Genomic DNA, 15,799 nt, shown 5'->3' with positions numbered 1-15,799 from the left:
AAATAAAAACAATATGGAGATGAGGTAGGTAGTTGGATGGGCTATTTACTGATGGGCTATGTACAGCTGCAGCGATCGGTAAGCTGCTCAGATAGCTGATGCTTAAAGTTAAATTTTTGCAATTCATTCCAGTCATTGGCAGCAGAGAACTGGAAGGAAAGGTGGCCAAAGGAGGTGTTGGCGTTGGGGATGACCAGTGAGATAAACCTGCTGGAGCGCGTGCTACAGCTTTCCAATCTTTAGGAATTTCGGACGATATGAAAGAGAGGTTGAAAAGACTAGTAATAGGGGTTGCAACAATGGTGGCAGATAATTTTAGAAAGAGACGGTCCAGAATGTCTAGCCCAGCTGATTTGTACGGGTCCAGGTTTTGCAGCTCTTTCAGAACATCTGCTATCTGGATTTGGGTGAAGGAGAAGCTGGGGAGGCTTGGGCAAGTAGCTGCGGGGGGTGCAGAGCTGTTGGCCGGGGTTGGGGTAGCCAGGAGGAAAGCATGGCCAGCCGTAGAGAAATGCATTTTGAAATTTTCAGTTATCGTGGATTTATCGGTGGTGACAGTGTTTCCTAGCCTCAGTGCAGTGGGCAGCTGGGAGGAGGTGATGTTATTCTTAATGGACTTTACAGTGTCCCAGAACTTTTTGGAGTTAGAGCTACAGGATGCAAATTTCTGTTTGAAAAAGCTAGCCTTTGCTTTCCTAAGTGACTGTGTGTATTGGTTCCTGACTTCCCTGAAAAGTTGCATACCGCGGGGACTATTCGATGCTAGCGCAGTACGCCACAGGATGTTTTTGTGCTGGTCGAGGGCAGTCAGGTATGGAGTGAACCAAGGGCTATATCTGTTCTTAGTTCTACATTTTTTGATAGGGGCATGCTTATTTAAGATAGTGAGGAAATTACTTTTAAAGAACAACCAGGCATCCTCTACTGACGGGATGGGGTCAATATCCTTCCAGGATACCCGGAAAGGTTGATTAGAAAGGTCTGCTCGCGGAAGTGTTTTAGGGAGCGTTTGACAGTGATGAGGGGTGGTCATTTGACCATCCTGATTGAAAACAGCAGAGGTGTATTTGGAGGGCAAGTTGGTCAGGATAATATCTATGAGGGTGCCCATGTTTACGTATTTATGGTTGTACCTGGTGGGTTCCTTGATGATTTGTGTGAGATTGAGGGCATCTAGCTTAGATTGTAGGACGGCCGGGGTGTTAAGCATATCCCAGTTTAGGTCACCTAACAGAACAAACTCTGAAGATAGATGGGGGACAATCAATTCACATATGGTGTCCAGGGCATAGCTGGGAGCTGAGGGCGGTCTATAACAGGCGGCAACAGTGAGAGACTTATTTCTGGAGAGATTCATTTTTAAAATTAGAAGCTCGAACTGTTTGGGCATAGACCTGGAAAGTATGACAGAACTTTGCAGGCTATCAATGCAGTAGATTGCAACTCCTCCCCCTTTGGCAGTTCTATCTTGACAGAAAATGTTGTAGTTGGGGATGGAAATCTCCGAATTTTTGGTGGCCTTCCTAAGCCAGGATTCAGACACGGCAAGGACATCAGGGTTGGCGGAGTGTGCTAAAGCAGTGAGTAAAACAAGGGAGAAGGCTTCTGATGTTAACATGCATGAAACCAAGGCTTTTACGGTTACAGAAGTCAACAAATGAGAGTGCCTGGGGACACACAGGGCCTGGGTTAACCTCCACATCACCCAAGGAACAGAGGAGTGGGATGAGGGTACGGCTAAAGGCTATCAAAACTGGTCTAGTGCGTTGGGGAGAGAAAATAAAAGGAGCAGATTTCTGGGCGTGGTAGAATAGATTCAGGGCATAATGTACAGACAGGGGTATGGTAGGGTGCGGGTACAGTGGAGGTAAACGTAGGCATTGAGTGACGATAAGAGAGGTTGCATCTCTGGAGGCACTAGTTATGCTAGGTGACGTCACCTCATGTGTGGGAGATGGGACAAAATAGGTATCTGAGGCATGTTGAGTGGGGCTAGGGGCCCCGCAGTAAAATAAAACAATGATAACTACCCTAAACAACAGTATACAAGGCATATTGACATTAGAGAGAGACATAAAGCGAGGCATAAAGCAATCACAGGAGTTGATTGGGAGAGCTAGCTAAGACCACAACGTGTAAGACAGCAACAGCTAATCAGCTAAGACAACAACAGGTAAAATGGCGATGAATGGGCAGAGAGGGTCAGTTAACTACACACAGGGCCTGAGTTCGAAGGCTGGGGCCAACAGATAAACAAAATAAACAAAATGGAATACCGTGATTAATGAACAGTCCAGCAGGCATCATCTATGTAGCCAGGTGATCATAGGGTCCAGTGAACAGCAATAGATGAAACAGGGAAGTCGTTACTACACTAGCTAGCGGGAGACACGGCGTTCATAAAGTTAGCAGGCCGGGGCTAGCAGAAGCGTCTTCACCGACATCCGACAAAGGCCGGTTGAGGGCACATTGGACAGAATTACGTCGGCAGACCAGATGTGATGGATCGGCGGGGCTCCATGTCGACAAAGGGTCCAGGCCAATTGGCAAACAAGGTATTGTAGCTGGAGTAATTTTGTTTGCTAGCCGGGAGATGCGCCTGGTTCGAGGCTAACTGGTGCCAGCTTCAGGACAAGGGCGTTAGCCACTATAGACACTCGGTAGCAGCTAGATAGTTGCGATGATCGGATGCAAAGGGCCAGAGCTTACGGCAGGAATCCGGCGGTGTAGTGGCTTCTAGTCGTGTTAGTGAAGAGTCCAGGAGGCATCAGCTGTGTAGCCGAGTGATCATAGGGTTCACTGAGCAAGCCGGGAGATGGGCCTGCCTCAAAGGCTAGCTTTGGGGCTGGGTCACTCGGTAGCAGCTAGCTAGCTGTGATGATCTGGAGTAATGGTGGAGAAAAGCAGTCCGAAATTCTCAGGGTTGATATCGCACTGTGCAGACTGGCGGGTATTATCCAGGGTAAAAGAGGCTGGTGTCTGAGCTAGAGGTAAAGGCCACTAACAATGACTAAATAGCTAGTAACTAATTAGCTGGTTAGCATCTGATGGCTAGCTTCTGATGGAGGTTTTAGCTACAAGGTCTAAAAAATAGCAGATCAGCATCACATTGGGTGAGGCGGGTTGCCGGAAGGTATATTTCATTTAAACATGGAAAAAGAGATTGAAATATATACAAAAAAAGAATGAAAAAAGACAATTTACACAGGACAACGACAAACACGTCTGCACTGCTACGCCATCTTGGATAGGGTATTCAAGTCTGTGCTAGCAAAATAGTCCTGTGGCGTAGCATCCGTGTCATCTGACCACTTCCGCATTGAGCGAGTCACTGGTACTTCCTGCTTTAGTTTTTGCTTGTAAGCAGGAATCAGGAGGATGTAATTATGTTCAGATTTTCCAAATGGAGGGCGAGAGAGAGCTCTGTACGCATATCGGTGTGTGGAGTAAAGGTGGTTTAGAGTTTGTTTTCCTATAGTTGCACATGTGACATGCTGGTAGAAATGAGGTAAAACGGATTTAAGTTTGCCTGCATTGAGGTCCCCGGACACAAGGAGTGCCGCTTCTGGATGAACATTTTCTTGTTTGGTTATGGACTTATACAGCTCGTTGAGTGCCGTCTTAGTGTCAGCGTCGGTTTGTGGAGGTAAATAGAGGGCTGAAATGAAAACTCTCTTGGTAGATAGTGTGGTCTACAGCTTATTATGAGGTACTCTATCTGAGATGAGCAATACCATGAGACTACCTTAATATTAGACATCATGCACCAGCTGTTATCGACAAATAGACACACACCCCCACCCCTTAGCTATCATGTCCTGCCGATGCACAGAAAACACAGCCAACTGTATATTATCTGTATCGTCGTTCAGCCACGACTCGGTGAAACATAAGATATTACAGTTTTAATGTCCCGTTGCTAGGATAGTCTCGAACGGAGCTCATCCAGTTTATGCTCCAGTGACTGCACGTTGGTTAGTAGAACGGATGGCAGAGGTGGGTTACCCGCTCACCGACGAATTCTCACAAGGCACCATTCTCACAAGGCACCCATCTCCTTTTTTCATGTGAATGACGGGGATTTGGGCCTTGAATTTCCATCTTTTCTTCAAGCGAATGATGGGGATTTGGGCCTGGTCTCGGAGAAGCAGTATATCCTTCGCGTCCGACTCATTAAATAAAAAATCTTAGTCTAGTTTGAGGTGAGTAATCGCTGTTCTGATATCCAGAAGCTCTTGGTTGTCAGACAGAGAAATCCCGAAAATCAGTCTTCTCACAAAATCATCTGTAGCACCCGAACGGTTTGGCCTACAAACTATTATGACCCCTCTACGGAAAGATGAGACTCTCAGGAACACCATGGTGTACTCGTCTGAAGTCGGTACAGCTGATCTGCCAACTTCTGTCTGTAGCGTTTGAACAGTTTGGGTTACACACTAATATGACCCCTCTATGGAAAGGTGAGACTCTCACAAACACATACCCAAGGCATCACAAGACTTGTCTTAAGATTCTTGGTACCAGTTTAAAAAAATGAATGGAAGTATATATGGAGACAGTTTAGTGCCAAGAAATAAAATAAAAATCCTGATCTTTCATACAGCTCTCAGATATAGGACAGACACTTCGGAACAAACTTCCTTTAGATTTTTTGCGAGGGTGTCACGTCCTGACCATAGAGAGTCCTTATTTTCTATGGTGGAGTAGGTCAGGGCGTGACTGGGGGTTGATCTAGTTTATTTATTTCTATGTGGGGTTCTAGGTTTGATTTTCTATGTTGGTGATTTGTATGATTCCCAATTAGAGGCAGCTGTGTTATGGGATATTGTTTTGAGTTAGTGCATGTTGCATTCTCTGTAGTCACAGTTCGTTGTTAGTTTATTGTTTATTTGTTTTTGTCTATGCTTAGTTTTACTTTCTAATAAATCATGTGGAACTCAACATTCGCTGCGCCTTGGTCCGTTTCTACAAACGAACGTGACAGGGAACTGTTTTTCTATATAGTTCATCAGTGACTCAATGCGTTTGTATGAGCTAATAGCAGTAAAATAAAATGTAAAAAGTATCAAATAATTGCTGGAAATATTATTTTATACTTTAGGGTCTTAAAATTCAAAATCAAATAGCTAAATGATCATTGATTGCTATGAACTTCTTAAAACAATTCCATATAGTCCATATATATAAGCTAGAGCTGCCCCGGTCAACTGTAAGTGCTGTTATTGTGAAGTGGAAACACTAGTGGCCCTAGTGTTGTACTGGGCTGTCAGCACCACCCTCTGTAGCGCCTTGTGATTGAGGGCGGTGCTATTACCATATACCAAGCAGTGATGCAGCCAGTCAAGATACTGTCAATGGCACAGCTGTGAACTTTTTGAGGATTTGATGGCCCATGCCAAACCTTTTCAACCTCCTGAGGGGGAAGAGGTGGTGTCTTCACGACCTGTTTGGACCATTTTAAGTTCTTAGTGATTTGGACACTAAGGAACTTGAAGCTCTTGACCTGCTCCACTGCAGCCCCATCGATGTGGGTGTGCTCATCCCTGTTTCCTGTAGTCCACGATCAGCTCCTTGGTAATACTGACGTTGAGGGAGAGGTTGTTGTTCCGGCCCCACACTGCAAGGTCATTGACCTCCTCCCTGTAGGCTGTCTCATCATCGCTGGTGATCAGGCCTACCTTCCTCGTGTCGTAAGCAAACTTGATGATGGTGTTGGAGTCTTGCGTGGCCACGCAGTCGTGGGTGAACAGGGGGTACAGGAGGGAACTAAGCCCGCACCCCTGTGGGGCCCCATGTTGAGGATCAGCGTGGCGGAGGTGATGTTGCCTACCCTCACCACCTGGGGTCTTGTCGGCCGGTCAGGAAGTCCAGGATCCAGTTGCAGAGGGAGGAGTTCAGTCCCAGGGTCCTAAGCTTAGTGACGAGCTTGGATGGGACAATGGTGTTGAACGCTGAGCTGTAGTCAAAGAACAGCATTCTCACATAGGAATTCCTCTATAGGTGGGTGAGGGCACTGTGGAGTGCACTTGAGATTGCGTTGTGTATGGATCAGTTGTGGCGATGTACGCAGGAGTACGGAGATCTGATTTACAGAATGGCGGACGAGGGAGGGCCTTGTATGCTTGCTTGTGGGTAGAATAACAATAATCTAGGATGCTATCGCCCCTAGTAGTGAGAGAAATGTGTTGATGGAAGAAAAGCATCCTCTGGATATAAGTTTTTCTGCTTGGTTATAGCCTCGTACAGTTCGTTAAGTGCCAGCCTGTTCTTGTCCTGAGGTGGAATGTATACAACAGTTACGATAACAGCTGAAAACTCCCTCGGGAGGTAAAAGGGTCGGCATTTGACCATCAGGTATTCGAAGACGGTTGAACAATGGGTTGGCACTTCCACTAAGTTCGAGTCAGCACACCAGTTGCGGTTTGAGGCTAACCCCTCCCCCCCTCGATTTCCCCGACTCCACTGTCCTGTTGGCATGGTGAATGGAGAGTCTATCGAGTTGGACCACCATGTGGTGTATCTTGTCCGAGAGCCATGTTTCAGAAAAGCAGAGAATATTGCAGTTTCGAGAGTCCCGTTGGTAGAAAATCCGCAAATGGAGGGAAGAGGTGGTCGGTTTTCCCTTCAACTTAATCTCGCCAGCGTCCCCCTCTCTTGCCTCTGTAAAGTCGGCGTTTCCTCTTGGGTAGCCCGAAAATTAGCCGGAATTACAGAAAGAGCCCAGGGCAGATGAGTTGAAGTTGAAGCCAGAATTGAGGTAAGTAACTGCCGATCTGATGTTCAAAGGTTCTTGTCGGTTGTAAGAAATAATAGAGGATACATTTTGAGAAAATAAAGTAAAAATACACAACAAAAGAATTACAAAATAGCTAAGTTGCTAAGGAGCTTGCATAACAACGGCCATCCAGTATGGCTCCAGTTATTTATTTACTCGCATTCCAGTGTTCGAACTTGTAAAAAAGGCTGCATGGGATTTCTATCAGTGTGACTATTTGCACCCAATGGCAATGTCCGGTTTAGGTATAATGCCGGGAGCCACTTATGGATTTGTAAGGTCTAATGCAATTCCACCTCCGACACAGCCTAAACAACCACCTTGCGGATGTCGGCTGAAGCAGATCTGATTGAATGGAGACCATAGTAGGCTACCTCTATACTGTCCACTGCAAACCCAGAGTCATTGAGGGAAATGTTTATTAGTTTATTTATTTTTTATTTTCACCTTTGTTTAACCAGGTAGGCCAGTTGAGAACAGGTTCTCATTTACAACTGCGACCTGGCCAAGATAAAGCAAAGCAGTGTGACAAAAACAACAACAGCACAGAGTTAGTGGGACGTATTGGGATAGAAGCTCAAGGTAATTTCTAAGAGAACGATGAGAGATGTACAATATAGAAAATCTCAAGAGCTTAATCATGTTGATAGTAATGGGTTGTCTCTTGAAGGGAATTGCCTACTGTTCTTGTAAGGTGAAAGTAAAAGAAAAGTGAGGCTCCATGCCATTCTAATTTATGGATATGCTTACTCGGCAATGTGCGTCCACACGGTGTTTTGGCGAACTCTGCGTTACAAATGCACTACACAAACACACTGCTCTTACAATTAGGTCATCCCAGCTGATGCTAGTAAACTTTTACTGACTTTTTTTTTACATCGACATATTCATCAATTGAATTCTCCATCATGTCAGGTAAGGAAACAGGTAACGGACAGGCATGTGTTATCGCATTCCGGTTAATTGAAACACAATCAAAGTCATGATTGAATTATGATGATGCATGGACAGCTGTTCTCTAAAGAATGCATTTTGGTTGGTAGAGACGTAAACACACTCACAGGAATAGTGTCCAGGTGCAATGGCCTTCTCGGGGAATCTACTGTCACACACTCACAAAAACAAAGGAGACGGCCAAGTGACCCCAGAGGTAGATTTACAATGTGTCAGCAGCAACCTCACCCTCCTCCCTACACGCCACTGAGGATTTATAACATGACTGGAGAAGTTTTGGCTTGGCTGACTGACTTACCGAGGTCAAATTACAGCATCTTGCAGCCTGCTCTAGCCACATGATGAAAGAGTAATCATACAGAGTCTTAACGTCACTCTGTAATATCTACCCATAGACTTCCGGCTACATCTGGGGACTTTTACACTATGGTTTCAATGTTGGGTAGACTTGAAATCCTACGAAGTCAGAGCCAATAGCTCCTTCGCATTGTGGTGTACGTGTCTAAGTCAGTCTGGAATATAACCAGTCTGGTATTAATAAATTGTGTATAGGGATTGGGGTGGAAATATGGTTTTGGGAATCAAGAGTGGAGCTATCTTGAGCAAAGATTACAGTACAGGACATGGTGGGGATAGACTGATAGTATAGAATGATATGTTTTGGAAATCTGCCATTTTCTGTCAGATTTTGCACTTCCTTCCTGGTTGAAGGGCATTTTCCACAGAGGGTTCTACCTGGAACCAAAAAAGGGCTCTCCAATGGGGCCTGCAAAATAACCCTTTATTTTATCCCTGTTGCTAAAAATCTTGTTGTATCCTATGTTTACATGACATGTTTATTGATGTAGTCATACTGAGAAAGCCAGTGGTTCCAAGAATGAAGGGGCAAAAATGTTGGTTTAAAAATAACTAAATAAAACAGGACTTACGGGCAATCTTGGTCTCATTATTTCACATATCGTAAACTCAAAACATCAACAAAGTACATTGGCATTAATCCCTCAAAAATGTGACTATTACTTAGAAGGGTTTGATTCAACTCATGATAATAATGGAGTAAAATGTTAACTTACAAAACAGGCTCTAGCACAACAACACAGTGTCAATGTACACATTTCTATGGATAGAAATGCAAAAACAAAAGGGTATTACAATTTATCGGATTTGAATGATCAAATATAAAGCTAACTATCATCAACGTCATGCAATGGCGGCTTTGCCATTTTGACAAGGCAATTATTATACAAATACTATGTTACCAGTGTATCTTGTGTATGGTTCCAAAGTCAGATGAATTGGGAAGTTCTCAGTTCTTTGAGCAAAGCTATCCAACAAACAATTTCAACCTTTTCATTTACTGAGTGGGTTTGGTTTAGTGAGAAAATGCGCAGTATAAGGATTCATGTTGTACAGGCTGTTCAACAAATGTGAGGGTATGAACTTGGTTGGGTGAAGAAGATGAAAGAGCTGTTGCCATTCAATTCTTACATAGAGAGGTTACGTCATTTAGCAAATGCTCTTATCCACAGCAACTTGCAGTAGTGAGTGCATAAATGTTTAATACTGGTCCCCCATGGGAATCAAACCCACAACCCTGGCATTACAAACTCCATGCTCTACCAACTGAGCCACACTGGACCTGTGTGTGCCGTTCAGTAAATTGGAATGAACCAATGAGTGATTCCTTTTCACACCTGGTTGAAACAGACCAGTGTTCAGGCCACAATAGGAGCCTTTCTTTCCTTCATGTGCCATTGAGCAGCAAAGGTTGGTAAAGTTCAGGAAGCACACCAATTTTTATTTGAAAATCTATAAATTGTGAAAATGAATGCCCCTGTGTTTATTTGTGCTTCACTTTCAGGGCCAGAGACTTCAGTCCGGTTGCCAGCTGCAGACCTATTAGTACCCCACAAAAACCCTAACATCACAGCTGTGGCGTTGTGTTTGTTTGACTTTGTCATTATTGAATTGAGACATGCAGGCACAGTGGATGTGAATTGAGAATGTGTATTGACTCATTTTGAAGGGTGCACTTGTTAAGTCCTGACCATCTCGGATAATGTTTAGACTGAGAAACACTTCCAAACTGTTGACTCTGGTCTTGGACAATTCAACTTTGGTTGAGTTATGTATCTCAGAAATTTGAAAGGTGTTTCTGAGGCCAAGTTTTCCATTCTTTCTGGACCTCAATGCTGACTCTTGAATTCATTTATTGAGGGCTTGAAAAACACAGAATATGGCATGAGCTTTTGTGCCTTAGTGTTGATTGAATATGTTTGAATAAGGATTTTCCCAAAGTTGCCTTTAAGCTGTCATCAGAGAGTGTGTAATTTGATGTAATTCTTTACGAATCATGAATCCAGTTTTGACATATGGAATATGGTTGTTATTCAATATTCAAACAATAGCACACAGGGTATTGAGAGAGCGGTCATTCAACACTACGGTTGAGTGGTCACTCCTCTTTTCTATCTGCTATTCCACTATGTCATACGACCGGTTTCCATGAAACTTCCACAAAAAAACGAAAGGCTAAAAATCCAGTGTTCCAGGCTGCTTCACCGTACGGCTTCAAGCTCCACAGGAGGAATCTGTCTTGTAAACTGATCTGGCTGGCCAGTCATGACCTCAGTCTTCAAGCATGAGTTCTCAGCATGGGTCTGGGTTTAAAAGAACAGCTTTCCAGTGTAACTGAGACTAATTAGCATCTGTCCCTATGGAGAGCAGCAGAAGGTACAGTAGAGCTGAAAAGATGAACCTATAGACACTCTTTAAGTAACATCCCCTTGTGCCTATGATGACAGAAGGTAGGCTAAAGAAAATCGGCTGAGGAGCCATTTGTTTTCTGAAGGAGATCATTTGATTTGATTTTTCCCCACTTTGCATTTGTGCTCTTAAAGCAATGTTGTTTTTTAATTCTGCAACAGATTCATATTTCTCTGAGTGCTGCAATGTTAACTCGCATGTGAACTGTACAACAAACTAAGTTTTCAATGCCAAATAAAAATGTCTTTGTAATATTGCACATTTGGTGACAGCTTAATCACAGTATGTTGCCAAGCTGGTGTCCAACAAACAGGTTGAGAGCTGTCAGATCTGTGAATGATGGTCTGGGATCATCATGACGGATACAGAGAAGGACCTCTGTGATGACAGGTGGCCGTGAACAGCATTAGCTCTCTGAGAATCCTCTTGGGGGTCTCATGGAACAATGTCCCCTTGGCCCTCAGCTGCAGATGGGCTAAAGTGATAACTTTTGCCTCTGCTGTGTCCATTAGCTTGATGTGATCAATTGTAATTGACGCTGCTTGCTCCAGGACAGGTTGAGTCCTGTTCTTTTAAAGGGATCCTCATATTCCTCTTGAGAATACACAAGGTCTTATTCTACAGCTTTGCCTGCAATGGAGCCCCTGAGCAAAAATATTCACTACAGTGCCTGACATTGTTCCTAAACCAGAATGTGGGTTCAGAGGGTAGGCTAAACTCATTAGAATGGCTGTTAGGCTAACTGGAAGTGTAGGAAATGTTCTTAAGGTTGAACTACAAAATGAATGTAATTGCAGAGGATACAGATCAATATCCTCTAGGAATAAAGATTCATGAACCGTGAAGACTACAGGTGGTTAGTGTTGGGCCAGTAAGCAAAAAGTTGTTTGAATACCTGAGAAGATATGGTGAAAATGGGCAATGTACCCTTGAGCAAGGCACTTAACACCAACTTGCTCCAGGGGTGCTGTTCTATGGCTATCCCTGTAAAACACATCACCCATCTGGTGTGACAACACATTTGGAATTACCAGGTCATTGTTACCTTGGGTTCAGATCCCCCCAAAATGGAGGGGTCTGGGTTACAAAAGCAGAGGACTTAAATGAAATGGACCAGAGGCTGGCCAACAGCAGAATGGATCTGACCTGAATGTCTGTGCAGATGCTCCTTAGAGTGCAGTGAGAGGCCTTGAAAAGGAGCAGCTCTGAGCAACTGGGTCAGCCCAGCCATGTTGTCCCAAAAAAATAAAATAGCAGCCTTACAGCATGAGTGTCTTGAAAACATGTGAACACCAGCCATGCTCAGTTGCCATTTCCCACCTAAGCCAGTCAAAATGTCATTACTCAAGCAGTTGAATGCATGCTCTTTGGCCTATGTACAAGTGGTAGCTAGAAAATGGCCAGTTGTAAATGTGCCATGCATGCACCTAAAGGAAACTAGCTGCACTTCACATAAAATTGCCAAGCAGCAACTAAAGCACTAGCTCCTTCTAGTGGACAAGACCAAGTATTACAGTAAGAATACCAAAATAAAAATCAGGATTTAAAAGTTAAAATGTTTATTGGCATTACATGAATAAACAGTCTTTATCATACATGCAAGTTACATTGATGGCCAGGTAGAGCGTACCTACTTTAGGTCAATGCATTTAATTACCAGGAAGTCCAACACCCAGGTGTTGGAACACAAGCTGCTTCCCAACACTAACATTTCTCCCACAACTGTTAAGACTTTACTAAAAAATTTAAATCACATGAATCATACATTCTGTACAGTACAAGCAGCATATAGCGCCAGCAGGCATCTCATAGGGCGAGTTGTTTTGCAAGGTCCTTGATCAGCGAAGACTTCAGCTGTGAAATAGTGGCAATTCTCATCTGCTTCTGACTAGAGTACTTGTTCTTAACCGTCTGAAACAAAGACACGTTAGATATCAGGGGGACATTTTGTAGAATCATTTGAACGCTAATCATTGGTGCCTGTAAAGTGATAAAACAGTGGCAGTTCTGTATGATACTCACCATATGCTTAGTTTGTCCCTCGTTCACCTTCAGAACATTTTTAGCGATATGCTGCATGGCAGGGACCAGGCTGTCTTCTGTGTAGTTCATGTAATGCTGTAGTGTGGAGCTCTGAGGTGAGGACACAAACAGCAAGTAAGAAGACTAAGCAACAGCGAACAACGGCCTCCTTTCACTGGTCAGAAAAGCTTACTAAATGGTGGATGCCATTCAGAGAATTGAACAAACTGACGACATCTTACCCATTCACCGCAGTTGAAGACCTTCAGGGTGAGGGCAAAGGCTGCACTGGCCACCTGCGAGGGAGGGAAGTGCACCATCTCGTAATCGACCATGGTGAGCTCCACAAAGTACTTTGCCAGGGTGTGGTGCTCAGCAGTCACCTGGAGAGATTTTAATTGGTGTGAATACAAGCCAGGGCTGTCCAACCCTCTTCTAAAGAGCTATAGTCCTATAGATTTTTGCATTACAGCTAATCTAGTGCACCAGATTCTAATAATTAGCTGGTTGATAAACTAAGTTACAACTGTGGTTGGAGCAAAAACCTACAGGAAGGTAGCGCTTCGGGAGCAGGGTTGGAGAGCAATACAAATCGAGGTGTCAGTGTTGAAGGGGGTTGGCATACCTCGCCAATCTTTGAGGCCCTTCTGAGGAACTGGAGGGGGAGAGGGCGGCCAAAGCTGAACTTCAGCACCCTTAGGATCTTCATCTCCATGTCCCTGATTTGTGCAGTGGTGTAGGCCTGGTCGGTAACAAAGGCAAAGTCTACGATCTCCGGAGGGTACATCTCCTCGTATTTGGAAGCAATGAACATGGCTGTCACACCAACAAGCTGGAGCTGCTTTTTGGGCACTGGGTTATCCTGGTGAATGAAATGTCAATCAATTGGGACCTTTCACACACACAGTAATGGGGGCAAGTTATTTGTGGTTGTGTCCCCAAACCATTTTGTTGCTCTGCCCCAATTTCAAATCCTGGATTGGCAAGAAATAAAATAAGCCTACTAGCGGGTTAAATGACATGTGCCTCCTGAGTGGCACAGTGGTCTAAGGTACTGCCAGCAGTGCCACTAGAGATTCTGGGTTCGAGTGCAGGCTCTGTCGCAGCCGGCCGCGACCAGGAGGCCCATTATCAGCGCACAATTGGCCCAACGTCATCCGGGTTAGGGGAGGGTTTGGCCGGCAGGGATATCCTTGTCTCGTCACACACTAGCGACTACTGTGGCAGGCCGGGTGCAATGCACGCTGACAGTAACCAGGTCTACAGTGTTTCCTCCGACACATTGGTGCGGCTGGCTTCCAGGTTGGATGGGTATTGTGTCAAGAAGCAGTGCAGCTAGGTTGGGTTTGAGGATGCATGGCTCTCGACCTTTGCAGCGATGAGACAAGACTAACTACCAACTGGATATCACAAAATTGGGGAGGAGAAAAAAAAAAAAAAAGTGAACATAAATTCCCACCACACTTTAAATAGTTTCAGATCAGGATGTAGTTGGGCTAGGGAAAGTTGCCACTGGCTTATTACCTGAAGGAAGCGATCAATGATTCCCACAGTCATGAACATGGTCTCCTGCAGCAGGCGGAACTTTATTTGGACCTGGACGAGCCAATCGATGAGGATAGCACGCATGTTGCCTGTAATTTCCTGTCCCTCCAGATATTTGGGTTTGACAGCCTGATCGATCTGCAAGGGGAGAAGACAGAGGGAGGGGCATGTATGCAACAGGCACATGCAGTAATACAATGCATTTGCTGGACATAGTTACTCCGGTTCAAGACACCAACCTCAAGTTTCTGGAGATATTTGTAGATGTCCTTCACATAGTCACTGCAGAGCATGGGATTGTCGTAGTCATCAGCGTCGACATCCTTGATATTAAGTAGGACATCTGAGAAGGCCTGGCACAGCTCGTTGGGAGCACAGCCAGAGGTCTCCATTGGTGTGGGAGACATTGGCTCAGGCAAAACCTGTCAGATAAACACCAACGTTTGTATTCAATATGGGGTATAGCGGTGAACAAAGTCTAAAACGTGAATGGAGAGTTGAGTATACTGAAGGCTAACAAAAATGTGAAGCAGACAAATTGCCCATCACCCCAGAAGTCTCACCTGAACAGGGGCAAAAACTACGATTTTTGGTTGTTGAACCACCTGTGCCTTTTCAGCCCGTGTGTTGGTCTTCCTGTCAACCACCTTTGTGGTTTCTGCCTTTGCATTCTGTAGAAGAATTGAAGCGCAGCATTTTAGTAAAAAAAAATTAAAAAAGGACAAAAAAAATCGTAAACCATACATTGAGAATACGTTTCCGGAATCTCACCTTTTTCAGAGTCTGTCTGGGGACTCCAACATTTCCGATTTCGCCGAGCGCAGCTCGTTGTCTCAATGTAGGCTTGGTTCCCAGAACAGCCTTGCCCGGCAGAGTAGTTTGGTTCTCTGAGGAAGCCAGGCGACTCTACAGCAATAAAGGAAACCATGTAGCTAGATTTATTTGACTGTGAATCAAAGGGATATCGATTTCTGAATGACTATGTAAGCAAGAATGCCACGAGAAGGAAACATTTTTGCAGATGCACGAGGCGATTCACTCATCGCCATTTGAGCTCCAAAAATTCTAAACGAAAGAATAGGGGAAAAATGCAAATGCCACGACTACATTAAAACAAAAATAAATTCTGATTTTTTTTTTTTCACTTACTCTGGTCATAGGGAGAGCCATTTCGAAAGCTGAGTTGATTTGCTTAAGACAGAATACACTGCACTGCACAATACCAAAGGGTGAATTACCGTGGTTTAAATGCAGGCTTGCTCGAATCTCATTCGCTGCGTTCCCAAATTCGTTGTCATCTGATTGGACGATACGCAGCCGCTTAGAATGCGTTCCTAGGACAACCAGTAATGACGACAGGATTCATCTTTTTTTAAGACTTCCGCCTCCTTATAAGAAAAATACGTTTTGGTTCAGTTGAAAACAAAGGCACTTTATTGTACTTAATTACGGTTTATCAACTCGTTTTTTTGTTTGTTGATGTTTTCTACTATGTAATGAATGTGTTTGCAAAGATCTTTTTATTTATTTTACTAGGCAAGTCAGTGAAGAACAGATTCTTATTTACAATGACGGCCTACCGGGGAACAGTGGGTTAACGGCCTTGTTCAGGGGCAGAATGACAGATTTTTACCTTGTCAGCTCGGGGATTCGATCCAGCAACTGGCCCAACTCTCTAACCACTAGGTTACGTGCCGCCCCTAGGAGCACCATCAGCTGCTAATTTCCCCAAAGATT

The 15,799-nt window shown here is 44.3% G+C and overlaps 1 protein-coding gene across 1 annotated transcript; it reads right to left on the bottom strand.

Moving 5' to 3' along the window:
- Positions 1-12,037: 12,037 nt before the first annotated feature.
- On the bottom strand, positions 12,038-15,370 carry ccnb1 (cyclin B1). Its single transcript, XM_014128823.2, has 9 exons — positions 15,212-15,370; positions 14,834-14,968; positions 14,626-14,733; positions 14,302-14,484; positions 14,042-14,200; positions 13,143-13,379; positions 12,760-12,900; positions 12,518-12,628; positions 12,038-12,406 (listed from the first exon to the last, which is right to left on the bottom strand). The coding sequence occupies exons 1-9, from the start codon at positions 15,230-15,232 to the stop codon at positions 12,302-12,304; spliced, it is 1,200 nt and encodes a 399-aa protein (XP_013984298.1). The 5' UTR covers positions 15,233-15,370; the 3' UTR covers positions 12,038-12,301.
- Positions 15,371-15,799: the final 429 nt, after the last annotated feature.

Source organism: Salmo salar, chromosome ssa11, assembly GCF_905237065.1.
Source record: "Salmo salar chromosome ssa11, Ssal_v3.1, whole genome shotgun sequence".
In the NCBI taxonomy this organism is placed as follows: Eukaryota; Metazoa; Chordata; class Actinopteri; order Salmoniformes; family Salmonidae; genus Salmo; species Salmo salar.
This window is presented reverse-complemented; position numbering and strand designations above follow the sequence as displayed.

Bases quoted from the DNA above. Each gene is read 5' to 3' on its own strand.
- ccnb1 (XM_014128823.2), bottom strand. From the start codon at position 15,232: ATGGCTCTCCCTATGACCAGA. The intron at 14,485-14,625 runs GTGAGACTTCTG...TTTATCTGACAG, and splicing joins TAGTTTTTGCCCCTGTTCAG to GTTTTGCCTGAGCCAATGTC. The intron at 14,201-14,301 runs GTTGGTGTCTTG...CTCCCCTTGCAG, and splicing joins AATATCTCCAGAAACTTGAG to ATCGATCAGGCTGTCAAACC.